General features: G+C 39.1%; 1 protein-coding gene across 12 annotated transcripts in view; it reads left to right on the top strand.

The window, feature by feature from the left end:
* Ucp4A (Uncoupling protein 4A) overlaps nt 1–19,552 on the top strand; it is a 64,001-nt gene that overhangs the window by 33,697 nt on the left and 10,752 nt on the right. For 9 of the 12 annotated variants that reach the window (XM_076184863.1, XM_076184856.1, XM_076184853.1 and 6 more), the window contains 7 exons: nt 3,053–3,162; nt 3,353–3,450; nt 8,728–8,834; nt 10,641–10,733; nt 13,587–13,709; nt 14,345–14,542; nt 18,404–18,496. In XM_076184863.1, the coding sequence (XP_076040978.1) occupies nt 3,054–3,162; nt 3,353–3,450; nt 8,728–8,834; nt 10,641–10,733; nt 13,587–13,709; nt 14,345–14,542; nt 18,404–18,496 (821 nt within the window). In that variant the 5' untranslated portion in view covers nt 3,053. Of the gene's footprint in view, nt 1–3,052; nt 3,163–3,352; nt 3,451–8,727; nt 8,835–10,640; nt 10,734–13,586; nt 13,710–14,344; nt 14,543–18,051; nt 18,145–18,403; nt 18,497–19,552 lie in introns of all 12 variants that reach the window. The other 3 variants (XM_076184858.1, XM_076184859.1, XM_076184852.1) reach the window with 3 other exon arrangements.

The following is a 19,552-nucleotide window of genomic DNA, read 5'->3' as shown; positions in this document are numbered from 1 at the left end:
ACAGCCAGTGTGGGAGTCTGCCAAGTTCTTGTTTCTTAATTCAAAAGTGAAAGAAAACAAGATATATATATATATATATATATATATATATATATATATATATATATATATATATATATATATTTTTTTTCCATCCGACCTAGATATGGATCAAAAGGTCTCCTGTCGGCATGCTTTGCCTTTGTAATCCTTTGTAATATATATATATATATATATAGTTAGGCTAGTGGTCTGCCCCAGGTTGGGCAGCCAAATGTTAGGCTGGTAGTCTGCCCCACGTTGGGCAGCCAAATGTTAGGCTGGTTGAAGCCAAACTCTGGTGGAGAGATGGTCTATTATAAATTTTGGGTGGCAGTGGGGGGGGGGGGTGACGAGATGCCGATGGCAGTAACAAATGTGTTTCGAGTTGTGTCCCCGGGTGATCTACTTGTGCGGGAGCAAAAGAGCTGGGGCGGGGGGGAGGCGACAAAGCAGGAGCCGCAAGCCAGGCTCACGTATGCTTCCCTGAGTGTGAATCTTCAGCATTGGTCCATCCTTTATTTACACAAGCAGGTCATGACACGTGCTGCTAATTGTCATGAGGTCACATGTACTGTGTGGCAAGTCAGAGGCAAAATGTTCTGACGCCAGTGACTCATGAAGACAGGGGGTATGTGTTCCTCAGTGAATCCAGTGTTCCTGTGTCACATGGCTGGCTGAGATGCAGCGCTACTGACATTGCACGTGTTTTTCCTCAAGGAGGCTTTATCCCACCCATGGGCCTCAAGGAAGCTCTGGGTCGTGTTGCAGCTGGGTAGATGCGAGCGTGTCACATGGGACCACTTGAGGGTCAGTAAGGTGGTGAGACATCGAGAAGAGGTGAGGTGAGGAAGTGAGGACTACTAACATATATGTAGTACATATACCAGTGGCTTTTTTCCCCTTTATGAGGGAGGTAGCCAAAGCCAAAGGCATAAATCCAGTCCCATCCATTTCATCTCCACATACTCCACTCCCATTCACCACCCCTCCCTCACTCTTTTCTTGGCTCCTCCAGGATGACATGTCGTCCCTGCAACTTACCCACTGCCCTGGGTCAGAAACAGTAGCAAAACACAGCACATCCACATCAATACCACTTCATTTAATCAATGACCCCCTCCTCTCCACCCCCGTATGCACAAAAAGAGAAGACAGGGAGAAATCCCTGAAGGCTATGTCAAAATATCATTCACTCATACTCTCTCATTTCCCCTATCCCCCACCCACTCCCTCCCATGCATCACAGCATTATCTATATACAACCACTCTCCACTCACCCCATCTTCTGCTTTCTCCCTTCCTTCCTCAACAGACATTCCCCTCATTCCCAGTGCCCCTTTTACCTCATCCATCTCATCCTTGGTCGCCCCTTCATGTTCACATCTTCCACCTCTGTCTTCCACACCTCTTTTACTAATCTTTCTTCACTTATTCTTTCTATGTGTCCAAACCATCACAATACTCTTTCATCAACCCCATCTCCCAATTCCCTTTCCACCCCCGCTCTCCTCCTTACCTCATTTCTCACTCAATCCAGCCTAGTAACCCCTACCATACTTCTCCGTTATCTAATCTCGAACACATTTAGATTCTTACTCTCTTATGTTCCATGTTTCTGCACCATACATTGCAGTCAGCACAATCACTCTCCCATACAATCTTATCTTAGCATCCATTCCCAAATGCCTATGGCCCCAACACTTTCAAAATTGACAAACGAGTAACGATTGTCTAAACTGGAACTACCAACCCTGGAACAAAGACGAGAAAGAGGCGATCTATTGGTCATTTACAGAGTCGTGAAAGGCATGGAAGTCCTTGACAGAGAGGACCTATTAAAGTGGGCTAGAAAAAAACAAGGGGACATGAAAAACTCAAAAGGACAGTTATAAAAGAGATCTGGAAAAAAAAAAAAAGTTTTCCACACAGAGTGGTGGATGTCTGGAACAAACTGGACGAAACAATAGTGTGTGCAAATACCATACAAGACTTTAAGAACAAACTAGATGTTGTGAGATACAAAGACGGGTCACCATGAACATAGCTCCCCTTCCCATATAATACAACTAGGCAAATACACACACACACACTGTGCTTTTCTGGACCTGCAAAAGGCATTTGATAAGGTACCTCCTGAGAAATTAATAAATAAGTTAGAATCAAAGGGTGGAATCAGAGGAAAATTATTGGAATGGATGGAAGACTTCCTGATTGGGAGGAAAATGAGAGTTGTAATTAGAGAAAAATTCTCCAACTGGGAAGAAGTAAAAAGCGGTGTCCCGCAAGGATCGGTACTGGCCCCGATCATGTTCGCCGTATACATTAATGACATGAATGAAGGCGTGGAGTGCTATATGAATTTTTTTGCAGATGATGCAAAATTACTTAAAAAGGTAAAAACGGAAGAGGACTGCAACTCATTGCAACAAGATCTGGACACGATATGGAATTGGACTCAAAAGTGGGAAGTGAAATTTAATATAAAGAAATGCAGTATAATGGAATTTGAAAAGAGTAAAAACAGAATATCAAAAGAATACAGAATTGGTGAAGAAAAAATAAAAAAGCAAACTCTGAACAAGATCTTGGAGTGATGATTGGAAAGGACATGAAACCTGATAAGCATATAAATAAAATATTCGGAGAAACCTACAACTTATTGAGGTCAATCAAAGTGGCATTTACTTTTATGGATGAAGATATAGATTAAGTTGGAACTATACATGAATTTGAGTGTAGGTATGTTAGAAAGTTAGAGAATAGTAGACAGGACCTAACAAGTGTTGCTCCTTTCCTGTATACTACAATTAGGTAAATAAATACAATCTGGTAAACACACACACAGAAGATACATAGTGATTCATATACCACTGATATGAACAAAAATGTTAATTGTATACCAAAAAATGCAGGGACTTACCTTGTATTATTTTTGCCACAAGAATTCCATTATATTAGGAAGTTAAGTTTTGTGCTCAGACTGAAGAATGGTTGGAAGCTGTTACTAATGTATATGCTCTTGATATTGCAGAATGGTGGTGACGCAGGGTGGCGTAATGCAGACCCAAAAATTCAACTATGCAGACTCCACATGGTTCAAATATATTTTATCATGTGGAGCAGCTACTGTTGCAGAGTTGGGTAAGTGAACCACAGGTCTATAAATGCAGTGTTTATTTTGTAATTGATTATCCAGTGTGTGACTTTATATTCTTTGAGATGTACAGCACAGGTATCACTTGCATTATAATATAGTTTAGCTGCATTATCAATTAGATGTAGTGAACATTGCCATGTTATATAGTGAGTAAAATGTTTTAAATCATTGCAGCCACGTATCCACTGGATTTGGCCAAAACCCGACTGCAGATCCAGGGAGAGCAGGGGCTTAGTGGAAGGTCCCAGGTGAGCCAAGGAACTCTGATCATGGTGTGTATTGCCCCGAGTTTGATCCTTTTACCACATTCTGACTGCAAGCCTCTGCATGAAGCACATTTCCTCTCTTACTTTACGTTATAACTGAGGGTAAGGTAGACTATAGTGGCTTAGCTGGAGGCTCAGTTAATTGTACTTAATCTAAACAATGTGCAGTAGTGGGTCTTTGGAGATGAATAACAACTTCGGTTCAGAGGAGACCTAGTAAACAGGGAAGCTTCAAGGTACTGTTCATGAAAATTTGTTACTGAAATGTATTTCATTCTAAGAATTTCACCAGGCTTTATATGTAAGTATAACTGTAGGAAATTTTAACATAGAGTAGTAGGCTCTCTTTAACTTGCTGAGGAGTGTTGTAGTTTTGTATTTTATTTTGGCTAATACCATACAATTTTGTTCAGCAGTTGGGAAAGACATTCACTCCTCAGTGTTAAAGACTATCTTGCTAACCTATTGAGAAGCATTGTCATGCTTTTTATCTTATGGCCAGTTTCACTATATTTTGGTCAGTGCCAATTATAATTCAGTTAAGAGAAATTTCCACTCTCAAAGGGTTAAACATCCTTTCCAGTAAATCCTAGACAGTTTTATGTAGCTTAGCTCTGCTTCTCAAAGGGTTAGTGTAGAAATCTAATTGATAAAACCAATTTTTGTTAATGAGGGTTTGGAAATAAAATGGTGATAAGTTGAAAATGCTTACATTTCAGGGAATAACACTTAATCAAGGCTTTGTATCAGGTGATTTGGATTTTTTTCTAGAAGTTAACATGCATGTCTGTAGTAAGTTATGGGTGAAGGTAGCAGTTTTCATAACATTAGTTAGACTTAACATTTAAATGATAATAGAGTATTAGAATAGTTGTAGACATTTTGCATTGAAATGAGAGTAACCATCAGGGTTATTAGGACCTTTTTGGCCAGCTCAACAACTAGTTACCTACTAAAACTACTGTCTAATAATGTAAATGCATGTCTGTATGTATGATTATTATAACTGTTGCCTCAAGTTACACTGACTGGAAACCTAGACGGCCCAGACGTAATTGCAAACTGGATACTAAAAGAATGTATAGATGAAGTAACGGACAAAATATATAAGGTAATAGATTGCTCACTCAAAGAAAGAAAGGTACCGCAAGACTGAGAAAATGCTAGTGTTGTGCCAGTATATAAAGGGGGAGACAAGGAAGACCCAACAAACTATAGACTGGTCTCCCTTACAAGTACAATAGCTAAAATATGTGAAAAAGTCATCAAAAGTAGATGGACTAAACATCTGGAAGAGAACAATATACTAAATCCAAAACAGTTCAGTTTTAGACAGGGAAGATCATATGCCACAAGCTTGATTTGTTTTTATTGAATGTTAATAGATATAATGCAAGAAAGGGATGGATGGGCAGACTGTGCCTTCTTAGATTTACAAAAGGCGTTTGGTAAAGTACCACAAAAAATTGTGAAAACCCGAAGCAACAGGAGGTGTATGAGGAAAATTACTGAAATGGATGGAAGATTTCTTGCATGGGAGAAAAATAAGAGTAGCACTCAGAGATACAAACTCGACCTGAGAAAAAATTATAAATGGAGTCCCACAGGGTCCAGTATTGGCTCTGATAATGTTTGCTATATATATTTATGACATGGATGAAGGTGTAAAATGTTACATGAACTTCTTTGCAGATGACACAAAACTACTATAGTAAGTGTACAGAAAAAGACTGTGAATAACTACAGAGAGACCTGGACAAAGTGTAGGAATGGAACCAAAAGTGAGAAGTGAACTTCAACATTAAGAAATGTAGTATAATGGAGTTTGGACAAGTAAAAAAAGTATCAGGACAATATAGAATTGGTACAAAGGAAGTAAAGAAAGTTAGTTCCAAAAAGGACCATGGAGTAATTATCACCAAAGACATGTCCCCAGACAAGCATATAAACAAAATAGTTAGAGAAACCTACAATTTACTAAGATCAATAAAGGTGTCTTTTAACTACTTGGATGAAATAATGGTAAAAAAAAAAAGAGAGACCAAGATTGGAGTACGCCGTGACACTGGACATCCAGTACAAAAAAAAGAATGTAAGGAAATTGGAAAGAATCCAAAGAGCAACAACAAAGATGGCCCCAACTCTTTCAAAATTGACATACATACTGGAACTACCAACCCTATTGGTTGAGGAAGGATGGGAGAGGACAGAAGATAAGGGTGAATGGAGAATGGTTGTGTATGGATGATGCTGTGATGCATGAAAGGGAGTGGGTAGGGGATGGGGGGTGAGGGAGTGTGTGTGATGAATAAATTGATTCAGCCTGAAGGGATTTCTCCCCATCTCCTTTTCTTCATGAGGGGACAGAGAGAGGGGTTCACTGATTTAATGCTCGCCAATTTAATAAGTGGCCTTGCTGTGGATGTGCTGTGTCTTGCAACACTGCTTCTGATCCAGGGCAGTGGGCAAGATGCAGGGATGACCCATCATCCAGGAGGTGCCAAGATAAGAGGGAGGGAATGGGGTAAATGGGAGTGGAGTATGTTAGGGATGGAATGGGTGGGAGTGGTTTTTATGCCTTTGTTTTTGGCTACCTCCCTTATAAGGGGGAAAAGTCTTTGGTATATCCTATCCTATCCTTATTCACCAACCCTGGAACAAAGAAGAGAAAGAGGAGATTTATTGGCTATTTACAGAATCATGAAAGGCATAGAAGTCCTTGACAAAGAAGACCTATTAAAGTGGGATAAAAGAAAATTAAGGGGACATGAAAAGAAACTCAAAAAGGATATTTATAGAAGAGATCTGAAAAAAAAAAGTTTTCCACACAGGGTTGTGGATGTCTGGCACAAACTGGATGAACCAATAGTGTGTGCAAACACCATACAAGAATTTAAGAACAAACTAGATGTTGCAAGATACAAAGACAGGTCACTATGAGCATAGCACCCCCTTCCCGTATGATACAACTAGGTAAATACACAGCCCCACAGCAGCTTGCAAAAGTCCTTAGGCCCTACCACAGATCTGCCTGGAAAGAAAATTTGGGCTGTTGTCGGTGTTGTATTGGTGTGAGATGTCTTCTATGTCACCAGCTGAAAGTAATAGGAAGACAGCAGCAGGTGCCAGTTGTCAGAATTTCATGTGTGAAAAGGTGTAAAAAGTACAGTTGAAATTGATAAAGATCTGGAGCCCAGTCTGGAGACTGAAGATCAGCCCATTAGGACACCTCCTGATGGAGGTGAGGAGGTTGACAAATGATGAAATTGGGCAGTTCTGCTGTCCATCTTGCAGGACCACCACAAGGAGGTACCTGTCGTTGGTCATTCAGTATGTATAAGCAATAGGATTGGTTGTTATGGTCTTAAGTTTACTTTTGTTTCTATCCAAGTGGTGTAGTCCATGTATTCATTACATATATGGTTTTCATAGAGAGCTGAATCTTCTTATGGGGTGAAAGAGTTGTAGATGTTGGGATGGGTGCGGAGAGGGAGTTAATGGGTTTGTGGGTGTGAGTTATATAGGAAGCTCTTGTACCTCAGCTTAGAAGAGGGTGAGAGGTGGAGTTACAGAATCAAATTACACAGGTGAGGGAGGTGTAGGAGTTTGTGTAGGGAGTTCATGTATTGTGTAAGTGGTTTCTTTTGGTGTCATTCAGGTGGGAGTAAAGTATGTTGCCTGGCAGGTAGCACTGCTTCCATTGATATGACACCTGATCTGATCATCCCAATTGCAATTGTATCATAGGGCTATGTCAAATTCCTTATAATTAGTGTCACCAGTATTGATTTCTCTGAAGGTACTTTTTTGTTGAATTTGTGTAGTATTTATCAGTGTATCTTGGACCCCAACATAGTTGTTATACCTCAACCTTTTGTTGTTGTCAGTGAGGCACATATTTGGATGTTCCATTAGGTTTGTGAGTAGTATGTTGGTGGAATGGTCTTTTTTGAAGCAGTGCTTGTTTCATGATCACATCATGTAACTTACTACTCTGGAAGACCAGCTTCTCAATTGGTTTAAAGTTGGCAGAGATGAGGAAGATGGGTCTGGGTGATAATGGTTGTTCTGGTAGGATTTTTTGGTTTCAGGATAAGGACTATAAATGCTGTCTTCAAATTGGTGGAGCTGTGTTTTGTTACACACCCAGAAAAAGATGTATATTGTTTACTTTTCCAGAAGTGTTTGAGTTAGTAGTTGGATGTCTTGTCTGGGCCTTCTGGATGTGAATTATGTTTCAGGTAGTTCATATGAAGAAGGTATTAACCCCTTTTCTCCTGAAGGGATTACAAAAAGCTGAATAAAAGAGCTTGGCATCATCCAGAATAGAATGATAAGGGGTACCCAGTATGGTTAGGGATTAACCAGAAGGGATTAACCCTGTGACTGGGAAGAGATCACAAGAAACTTGATGGCATTCACAGTAAAAGGGGCAAATACTGCCTGGTACAGGAGTGTCTTGCGACACTGCTTCTGACCCAGGGCAGTGGACAAGGTGCAGGGATGACCCGTCATTCAAGAGGTGCTAAGATAAGGAGGAGGGTGGAGGGGTGTGGAGTGTATTCAGGGATGAAATGGGTGGGAATGATTTTATGCCTTTTACTTTTTGGCTACCCCCCTTGTAAGGGGGAAAAAGCCTTGGTATATGTATGTATGTGTGTATGTATATGTGTATAATACATATATGAATATATATAAATATGTATATATGTATATATATATATTATATATATATATATATAATATATTGTGTGTGTGTGTATTTACCTAGTTGTATTTTTTTATGGAAGGGGAGCTACGCTCATGGTGTATCTCGCAGTGTCTAGTTTGCTCCAGCAATATATAGGTGTGTGTGTGTGTGTGTGTGTGTATGTATTGTAAAATAAACCTTTGCAAAATGCAAGCAAAATCTAGATTAATTATTTATCTATTTTTTCTGTAATATAGTAAATTGACATCCTTCATCTTGAACATGAGAGTATGGAATTTTTTAATGCTGATATCTTTCTTCTTGATCTACAACCCTCTGCACTCATATTAATGTCTTTATTCAAATGCCTCTTGTTAATTACTGATTTTACAGTTAATTTAAAAATTAAAGAATTTAAATGCACAAAGTAAATAAATCATATATGTATACATAGACTAAAAGGCCCTTTCCTAATTGTAAAGGGAATGGCCAAATTAAAACATATTTATGTAAAGTAAATAAATCAAGTTGTGTCAAATTTTTGTTGCTTGTCAAGTTTATTACTGTGTGTTATGTTATACTCTTGCTTGCAGAACTCCAAGCACAGCATGTACAGAGGAATGTTCAGCACTTGCTATGGAATCATCCGAGAAGAGGGCATGGTGAAACTTTGGCAGGGAATAACTCCAGCAATATATAGGTAGGAAAAGTGACACTTTTCCTTTGTAGAAGAGTGGGTGGCTAATTCAAAGGTATCCGTCTTTCTACTGATTCTATCTATTCTATCTGTATATGCCAATGGCTTCTTTCCTCGTATTAGGGATCTAGGCAGCATGCACCCACGCCCACCCATCTCTTTCCCTTTTATCATAAACGGATAAAATCCATTCAGTCATTACCCTGTCTTGGCACCTAGATGAAGGGCCACCCTAGTCCTTGCCACATTGCTGGAGTCCAAAGCAGTATGGTGAGGCACAGGTAGGCCAGACAGGCAGACCTGGGTCACATTCTCCCTTCATCATCCACACAAAATAGATTATGTAGCAGATGAGAACATCCTTTTAGACTGTGTCATATCTTTATTCACAATCTCCCAGCATTCATTTCTCTCTTTGCACTATTCTACTCCTTGTTTCACTGACATTTCACATGAATACAAAGCCCCCTTCACCCCATTCACCATTTTCATTGTCAGTCTTTATCTCAAGCTTGCTCCCTCCACTTATGCTTCCCTAACACTTGTGGTAGTATTTCCTTGTTCTTTCCATATGCCCAAACTACTTCAGGACTTGGATTTACTTGTTGCAACAGCTTCCTTCCCACTCCATTCTTCTGCCTCGTTCCCACATTTCTCGCCTCTGACTCCACCATTTTGTTGCAGTACTGTCTTCAAGTATAGAGGTGCTCACCATTACTGACAAAGTAATTCTCTCTATCTCTCTATCCCTTTGTTTCTCTTTTTCTCATCTTAATTTTCACTATCTTTTTCTTCCTTTATCTTTTTCCCTCATTTTTTTCTCTCTCCCTCTCCCTCTCCTCCTCTCTCTTCTTTCTCTTCCTCTCCTCTCTCCCTCTCCCTCTATCTCTCCCTCTATCTCTCCCTCTATCTCTCCCCCCCTCCCTTTCTTTCTCTCCTTCCCTCACTTTCTCTCTCCCTCCCTCTCCTGTCTCTCTTTCTCTCCCTCTCCTCTCTCTCTCCCTCCCTCTCCTGTCTCTCTTTCTCTCTCTCTCCTCTCTCCCTCTTCTCTCTCCCCCTCTCCTCTCTCCCACCATCTTCTCTCCCCTTCTCCTCTCTCTCCTCTCTCTCTCCTCTCCTCTCCTCTCCATCTCTCTTTCCTTTCTCTCTTTCTCCCAACCCCTTTTCCCCTCTCTCCCTCCCCACCCACTCTCTCTCTCTCTCTCTCTCTCTCTCTCTCTCCTCTCTCTCTCCTCTCCTCTCTCTCTCCTCTCTCTCTCTCTCTCTCTCTCTCTCTCTCTCTCTCTCTCTCTCTCTCTCTCTCTCTCTCTCTCTCTCTCTCTCTCTCTCTCTCTCTCTCTCTCTCTCTCTCTCTCTCTCTCTCTCTCTCTCTCTCTCTCTCTCTCTCTCTCTCTCTCTCTCTCCATATCCTTCTCTTTCTGCTTCTTTCTCTCTCTCTCTCCATATCATTCTCTTTCTGCTTCTTTCCTTCTCTTTCTCTCTCCCTCTCCCTCTCCCTTTTCCTCTCTCTCTCGCCTCTCTACCTCCCCTTTCCCCCCTCTCTCCATCTCTATCTCTCTCTCTCTCTCTCTCTCTCTCTCTCTCTCTCTCTCTCTCTCTCTCTCTCTCTCTCTCTCTCTCTCTCTCTCTCTCTCTCTCTCTCTCTCTCTCTCTCTCTCTCCCTCCCTCCCTCTCTCCCTCTCTCCCTCTCTCCCTCTCTCCCCACCTCTTTCTATCTCTGGATTCAAAAGGGCATATACAAAGATTTTTATATTTTTCAATTGTGCTCTGTAGATGCATTATTCTGAAAATTATGTATATTCTTTTCAGACATTTTGTCTACAGTGGTACTAGAATGGTTTTATATGAAAATGCCAGAGATCAGCTCTTCACTGTACGGCCAGATGGTACAAGACCAGTTTGGTAAGTACTTAATTTTTAGTTCATGAGGTACTACCCTTTTGAGATAGGTGATGTAATGTGATATGGTTTAACGTCACACACTGCCCCCTATCGGGAGGCTAGGACGGTGCCCCTCACAGAGGGCTTTGTAGCATGGAATTTAATGAACCATGCCCTTGGTTCAACTTCGCTGGTGGCAGGATTCGAACTGCCCTCACCTCGACCTTCACCGCAAGTAACGATGCCCTAACCCGCTCAGCCAGCGAGCTTCCTTTGAGATTGGTACTAATAGAAAATTTTGAGATCATTGTAGTACCTGCTAGTTGCCTTCGTCCTCAAAATAGTCCCCTTGTTAATCAGTACATTGGTCCCAGCATTTTGTTGAAATGCCGATTTTTTCAAAGGAACCTAATGCCAAAGTGAAAGTGAAAAGGAAAAAATAGGAAATTGTGAGAGGTATTGAGACATAAATCATATATTCTGAAAAATTAAAGATGAAAATGAGTATGTTAATGTGAGAAGAGAGGAAAAAAGGAACCATGAGAAGGATATTATAGATAAATGCAAAGATCAACCCAAACTATTCTATCGGTATGTGAATGGTAAACTTAAAACCAAACAGGAAATGGTGAAACTATGCCAAGGAAATATAGAATACACAGAAGAATTAGAGATGGCCAAAGTCATGAACAACCACTTTAAATCTGTCTTCACCAGAGAGAAAATACAAAATTGGGACGAAGATAATAACAAGCAATCTCCCCATATGAGTGAGTTTACAACATCACAAAAAGAAATATCAGAACACCTATCAAAACTGGACATCAGAAAATCACATTGCCTGGATGGTATTGCAAATTGGATTCTAAAGGAATGCAAAGAAGAACTAACGGACAAAATACACATCATAATAAATAGCTCACTCAAAGAAGGGTAAGATACCTAATGACTGGAAAAATGCTAACATTGTACCAATATATAAAGGAGGAAACAAGGAGGAACCCACCAACTATAGGCCAGTATCACTAACATGTACTATAGGCAAAATTTGTGAGAAAATAATCAAGAATAGATGGGTAAAACATCTGGAAGACAACAACATATTAAACCCAAGACAATTTGGGTTCAGGCAAGGAAAGTCATGCACCACAAACTTAATATGCTTCTACTCAAGGCTAATAGACATAGTGCAAGAAAGAAATGGATGGGCTGATTGTGCATTCCTAGACTTGCAAAAAGCCTTTGACAAAGTACCACACAGAAAATTACTAAAAAAAACTGGAACACATAGGAGGAATACAAGGGAACTTACTAAAAAGAATGGAGGACTTCCTGACGGGTAGAAAGATGAGAGTAGTGCTCAGAGAAAAATATTCAGACTGGAAAGAGGTGATCAGTGGAGTACCGCAAGGATCTGTACTGGCACCAATAATGTTTGCTATTTATGTGAATGACATGGACGAGGATGTGAAATGTTACATGAGCTTCTTTGCAGATGACGCCAAACTGTTAAGGAAAGTAGAAACTGATAAGGACTGTGAAGCACTGCAGGAAGACCTGAACAAGGTATGGAACTGGAGTCAGAAATGGGAAGTGGACTTTAATACTAAGAAGTGTAGCATAATGGAGTTTGGAAAAAGCAAAAACAGAATATCAGGAAAATATACAATTGGAACCAAGGAAGTAAAGAAGGTAGGATCCGAAAAAGATTTGGGGGTAATTATCACAAACGACTTGTCCTATGATAAACAGATTAACAAAATTGTCGGGGAGACTTACAACTTGCTAAGATCAATAAAAGTGGCATTTGCATACTTGGACGAAGACATGATAAAAAAAAATATTGGTTACATTGATAAGGCCTAGACTAGAGTATGCGGCGACATTGTGGTCCCCCAGTATCAAAAAGAATATAAAGAAAATAGAAAGAATCCAGAGAGCAGCAACAAAAATGGCACCTGCACTTGCAAACCTATCATATGAGGAGAGATTGGCTAAACTGGAGTTACCGATGCTGGAGCAAAGAAGAGAGAGAGGTGACCTACTGACCATCTACAGAATCATGAAAGGCACAGAGATACTTGATAGAGAGGACTTACTAATCTGGGACAAGAGAAACACAAGAGGACATGGAAAGAAAATAAAAAAAACATAGCTATAGAAGAGAACTGAAGAAAAACAGTTTTCCACAGAGTATTGGACACTTGGAACAAACTGGATAATGAAATAGTATGCGCAAAAACCATTCATGAGTTTAAAAGCAAACTAGACATTGCGAAATACAAAGGCGGGACACCACGAGCATAGCTCCCCTTCCCGCAAAATACAACTAGGTAAATCTAAGCTACAAATAGTCAATTGTAATTACATACAATGATAAAGAAGTACTTCTTGCTTCAAGTTTTATAGACTGGAAGTATGCATCTCCACAATTGTCAGGAATAGTTCTCAGGGCTTCCCATAGATCTCTAGGAAGAAATGTTGGACTTCTGTTTAATACTCGGGTGGATCTATGGATCACCAGCTGGCAAGACGAAGAGGGGAGCAGTCACTACTGCTGGATAGAAGAGTTGTTGTTGATGGAATTTGAAGATGAGCAGTGGGGAGATTTTCTCCAATGGCCATCTTGTATATCCATCACAGCAGATACAAAAAGCAAGCAGTAAATCTGCATTTACTCAACTTACAAAGATAATTTTGTTTCAAACATACATCTGTTCAGAATGAATTTAGGGAAAAAAGATGATATGGTGCAAGACCAATAGTCCAATAGTATTCAATAAGATAATTGCCCATTGTGTTTGTATGTGTATGCATATTAAAAGTTTGATAAAGAAAATATTCAGATTAACTATTTATCTTTTCCCATTACAGGCAAGCTGTTATTGGAGGTATTGTTATTGGTGGTATTTCACAATTCTTAGCAAGTCCAGCTGATTTGGTCAAAGTGCAAATGCAGATGGAAGGACGACGTAGATTAGAAGGCAAACCGCCCAGGTATGTAGATGCACTTTGATGTCACTTGACATGCATTGTGTATGTTCTTCATATTAGCTATATTCATCATAGTTAATTTCATGCACATGTATTCTCATGGGGTCTTGCTTTGGTGAGGGTGGATGTTATATGGTACAGTTGCAGGGCCAGTATTATATGGCCAATCAGTCATATAACCGGATCCAAGTATGGTGAATGAACTTTCACTGCCAGAAAATGGAAATTATTTGGAATGGGTGAAAGTACAAAGAGATCATCTGTGTTTTGTTCAGTGGGAAGTGTAACAATTATGCTATATTGAATGTAACAGTTCCAAAAGTAAAAGAGAAGAACTGGGAGTGTAGGTTATGGATAATTCATCACCTAAAAAAACACATTAATAGGATAATAGGAGATATGTATATGCAGTTGAGTGGCATGGAATTATCAGTGAAATGGTAGGGCAAGCCAGCTTCATTTATTAGGCCTTGTTCTGAAAGAGCTGTCTCATTGTGCACTGCTTTTAACATGACACTGTGGCAAGGGACATGAGGATACCTATGATGCTGAGATAGGAGAGGGCCCTGATGGGGATGAATATGTTGATTCAGCCACCCCCTTATAATGTAGTACATGATAAATATTTACTCTTGCAGAGTTCACAGTGCAGGGGAAGCTTTTCTTAAGATCTATGGTCAAGGTGGAATGAGAGCCCTATGGAAAGGCTGTATGCCCAATGTTTACCGTTCTGCTCTGGTGAACCTTGGTGACCTTACGACGTACGACTCTGTCAAAAGATTATTCATCACTCAGTGGGGATTTTCTGATACATATTGGACCCATGGATTATCAAGGTAAGGAGACATGTCTCATAAATTTTGTATAAAGGAAGTAAGATCAGATGTTATCAATATCAATCATCAGTTTTAATATAAAAGAATTAAGGTCATTGGTACCCATCGGATTTATGTATAGAAAACAAGATCAGGCGTGTTGTCAACTGGAATTTGTAGAAAATTTGAAACCGTAATTCAATGATGATTTACTGATATATTTGGTTAATTTAAAGTCTTTTTATTGTAATTTTCTGAAAATTGCCTCCACAACTTGCAATTAAAAGTTAAGAATATTTGCATTTTTAATTTGAAGACCACTAACATTCTTTTGTGTGCTCACTTTTTCAGGTGAATCCAGATTTTATTGTTACTGTTTAGCTAAATCTCTTAGATGTTTATTTTACCTTTTTCAGATTAGGGCAGTTCAGACTGTATTGAATATGCACTTGTTTTGAAACTATGTTATAGGAATATCCCTACACATCATTTGACTAACCTGAGACTATTCTATATATCATTTATGTTCAGTTTCCTCCTTCCAGCATAACAAATTAAAATACTGTAAGGTGCATAACTTCACTTGGCCACCCTACCATTTGTACTCACTAGTACCCACACTTCCCTCTATACTGCAGTTCTTATCTTTCACCTGTCTGTCTCCCAATGATTTTGGTTGTTTGCCTATTATATTCCCTCATTTTTATTATGGTTTCCAGCATTCCTTTTGCTGAATGTTCCTCTCTACACTTCTTCCACCCTAATCCACTAAAACGCCTCTTGTCTCCTGTTTTTTCTGGTCCCCTTCCCCATCTCTTGCCACATTTTTTAGTGTTACTCCACATTAAAAGTTGACTTCTCATTCTTCATTTTCTTTACTTATTCTCCTTGACCCTATATTGAATATTCATATCTTTCAATTCCCATCCTTCTTCACAACTCCTCCTCCATTTCACCTTTCCCAATACCTATCACTTTGCCCTACTACCAGGACACATATCTGAATGTAAACTAAACAGGACAGACAGACTTCCTCTAAGCAGACTCCAATGCAGTCACCATTCATCACTTAAGATGTTCCAGTATAGAAACATGAAAGGTGATAAGTATCCACATTGCCAGGCCACTTCACATATGATCTAGCACTGGCAGCGATGGAGTGTTTGAATGATGTGAAGAAATAAAAATTTTCAACACATACACATTAATCTATGGAATGAATTACAAGAAGAGACAGTCAAAATAGACAACATAATGGAAAATTTGATAATTGAAGTCTGAAACCGCTGGACCTCATGATCATTACTCCGAACCAGTATATTACAATTAGGTAAATATATTCCACTTCAAGTGTGGCACAGACTTTTACAACCAAATCGGATAGACCTTTTACAAAGAAATTAGAAACACTATTGTTAGTACATACAGTCACTGACTAGGAGTTAAACAAAATGCTATGTAGTATGACTTGTCTCAGTATGAGGCACTTCTTAAAATTAAGCCACTTGTGACTGGTACCAAAGCTAACCCACAACCAAATATGACCTGGACCATGAACCTAGTAATGGATAACCGTGGAAGCAATGTAGGATTCATTGTCTCCATACCTAAGAAAATGAGGATGCACGTGAAGCAGAGCATGCACACAATAGAGTTTTGTAGATATTGAAAGAGCAAAATGTGTACAAAATGGGTGTTTGCATTGATTTGACTCTTCCCTCGTAAGGAGGAAGGGTCCAGAAGGTCAAAACTAGTCAAATTTCTCCATCCAGTAGGGCAAAAGGAAATTACGAGATGAAAGAAAGACTTGAACCAGCAAGATGGGACTCTTACATCAGTATCAGAGAGAGCTATTTGACAAATAGCTGAAAACCATACATTAGTAGTAGAAGTTAATAATAGGTAGTAATAATGGTAGTATTAGTAGTAGTTGTAGTAGCAATAGTAGTAGTAATTAGAATGGATGAAATGAGCTACAAGCTAATAGGGAAGGAAAGCAACTAGTTTCAAAAGTAAATTAAGATAAGAATTAAAAGAAAACAAGAAAAAAATCTGGATGGATAAAAGGATAGCATAATATCTGTCAGGTACTAGACACTGAACAAAGAAGATGGAGAGAAGATTTCAGAAAAAGACACCAACTTATGTCAAAACTGGATGTACACGAGTTAATGTTTAAATTTCAAGAAAAGATGAGAGAAGTTTTTTTAATGGCCTATAAAGGAAAAAAAAATGTCAAGGGGAGAAAGAGTGATAAGCTGGTTAAGGAAATAGAGTTCTCTCCTCTGGCTGTAACAGTGTGTTTTAGGAAGTCTGTTTAGATTCAATGCAAAATGATTGTGTCACAGTTTTATAAACTGACCATCCTCCTACTTTTTAGTCACTCATCCTTTCTTGTCCATTGTACTTTAATACAGTAATATGCCATTCTTCCCCTTTTCAGCTTTGCCATGTTATTTATTATATCTGCATTGCATTACCCATCTATGAACTAATTTCACGGATCTTTCATTTTATGCTGTTTTCATATTTTCCTCTTGAGAATTGTACCTAGTCTTCTAAAACTATACATCCATCTAGGAGACAAGTTTCATTATTTTCTGTTTCACTAATACTTAGCATACAGCTGCAGGTAGATGTGGGCCTCAGGCTAGAAAGGAGTTATCTATTCAGTTAATCAAAGTAGAGGATCACTGCTGGCTAGTTTGATGCATTTATATTGGTTTTTGGGTTAAGTTCTGGACTCCATCCTTTCAGTATAGTACAACTACACTAACACTACAAAGATAGTCTTCATTTTAACATGTATATTCTAAGACTGTAGGTTGCCTTTTCTTCTTTATTAGGGAAATATTGACTTGAAATTATGTGAAGATGTAATGTTCAAGCATTGAAGAGATGGAAAAACCTTCAAATAGAAAGGATTGCAGAAAGATCTTGTTATTAACTGCTGTTAAAGGGTCCACAAGCAGATCAGTCATGGAATAGGCATTGGTGACCCAATTTATTTTGGTCTTTTCATTGTGTCTACAGTCTTTTGTATGTATACAACGTATTCATGTCATAGAAGGTTGTCAGTGTAGGCATGGAACTGATAACGATTCACATAACATTAAAGCTAGGAATACTTGGACCTATTGGCAGAGAAAACACTATTTGAAGACGAAGCCTTTATTCATTGTACAACATTTAACTCCAAGCTTTTTCAAGTACTTGAAAAGCTCAAAGCAAAACATTGTGCAAATAAAGGCATTGTCATCAGATGTTTTCTCTGCTAAAACTGTTGATAGTTTCCATCTTTAAACACTGATTCTCCATCATGAAAAGGTTTACCAGTAGGGTTAGTTTTTCCTCTATAAGTAGATCTGACTGAAAATCTAGATATAAATTGGGTGCACTTATTGGGTGTTAAGTGCAATACAGCTTAGATTAGACTGAAGACACTCCTACTGCATAGTGAATTGGTTTTGTTGGTAGATGAAAATAGTGATGCTGTTGTGGGCAGGAGCACATCATCTTGGTTGTTGCAGTGCGTGCTCTGGGTTGATTGGTGCGGCTATGGGCACTCCAGCAGATGTCGTGAAGACCAGGGTCATGAATCAGCCCACAAATCAATTTTCCAGGTGGGTCTTACACTCATGCACAAGCAAAAGTAGGAGCAGAATTTAGCAGCACTCCTTGTATTTCTGGGTATGGAGAGGAATGCCCTTGACATCTTGTTGACTGACAAGGAGACTGTCACAAAGGATGTATTTTTTCTATTTATTTTATTTTTTTTCAAGGACAGACATTTTCGTACAAGTTGTATTCCACTCATACCCAGGGATATTCTCCTTGTACATGTAACTAGATGGAAAGCATGGCCTATATTATTCATTTCAGCATGGTCTCTGGTTTCGTGTCAGCTATTCTAGGCACCCCAGCTGATGTAATGAAAGCTAGAATCATGAACCAGCCTACTGATGAGCACTCAAGGTAGGTCCCCCACAAACGCGTATGGGAAAGCTTGCAGAATTGGTTTGAGAGAAACAGTACACTGCCAAAACACAAGCTCCAAAATAGACACGAGCAATCTCTGCTGATTTGTGGACTGTGGAACATGTTTTGGGGTGACCTGTTGGTTGAACATGGGGGTTTATCCACTTAACATGCCTTGTTTGAAAACCCAATTCATCAGTCACCTGTAAGTCACCTCAAGTATCACATAACTTCCTGGAGTTGTTCATCACTTAACTATCTCAGGTTTGTCTACTCATTATTATTACTAGTACATTTTTTTAAGGCTAGATTGAGTTGCATGTCTGTAATCATTGCACTGCATGTTTGTTACAGTATTAACATGTTAGTATTTTTCATTTTTAATGGCCTTTAATCTGCATGCTTTGATTTATACATAAATTTTACAGAAATAATGGCATGTCACATGATTGTAGTCTGGGTTACTACTTGCATTACCATGCCCCCCCCCCTTTTTTTATTATTATTTTATTTATATATTTATTTATTTTTTATTCTTATTTTTATTTATTTATTTTTGTTTTTTGTAATTCCTATTTATGATAATGTCTCTTGGATCTGTGCAAGTGGGGAGCTATATTGGAAAGGAGTGGAAATAAATATCTCTATGAACATGTACTCATTTATTCACAAACAACCCTAATTCTCTGTCTATGCCAACTTAAAATAACTCATAATACATACCCACTCCTATATAAAACAAAACCATATATCACTTGGCTAGGATTTAACATAATTCAGTATACACATACAAGTACCAAAGGCTTTTTCACCCATACAAGGGAGGTAGCCAAAAAACAATGGCATAAAATCCACTCCCACCCATTTCATCCCCACATATTCCCATTCACCCCCCTCCCTCCCTCTTATCTTGGCTCCTCCTGGATGATGGGTCATCCCTGCATCTCACCCACTGCCCTGGGTTGGAAGCAGTGTCACAAGATGCAGCACATCCACAGCAAGGCCGCTTCATTAAATTGGCAACCCCCCTCTCCATCCCCTTATGCAGGAAAA

Source organism: Oratosquilla oratoria, chromosome 5, assembly GCF_046742065.1.
Source record: "Oratosquilla oratoria isolate Oo_2021 chromosome 5, ASM4674206v1, whole genome shotgun sequence".
In the NCBI taxonomy this organism is placed as follows: Eukaryota; Metazoa; Arthropoda; class Malacostraca; order Stomatopoda; family Squillidae; genus Oratosquilla; species Oratosquilla oratoria.
The sequence above is the reverse complement of the archived record's forward strand: the minus strand, read 5'-3'. Positions and strand labels throughout refer to the sequence as shown.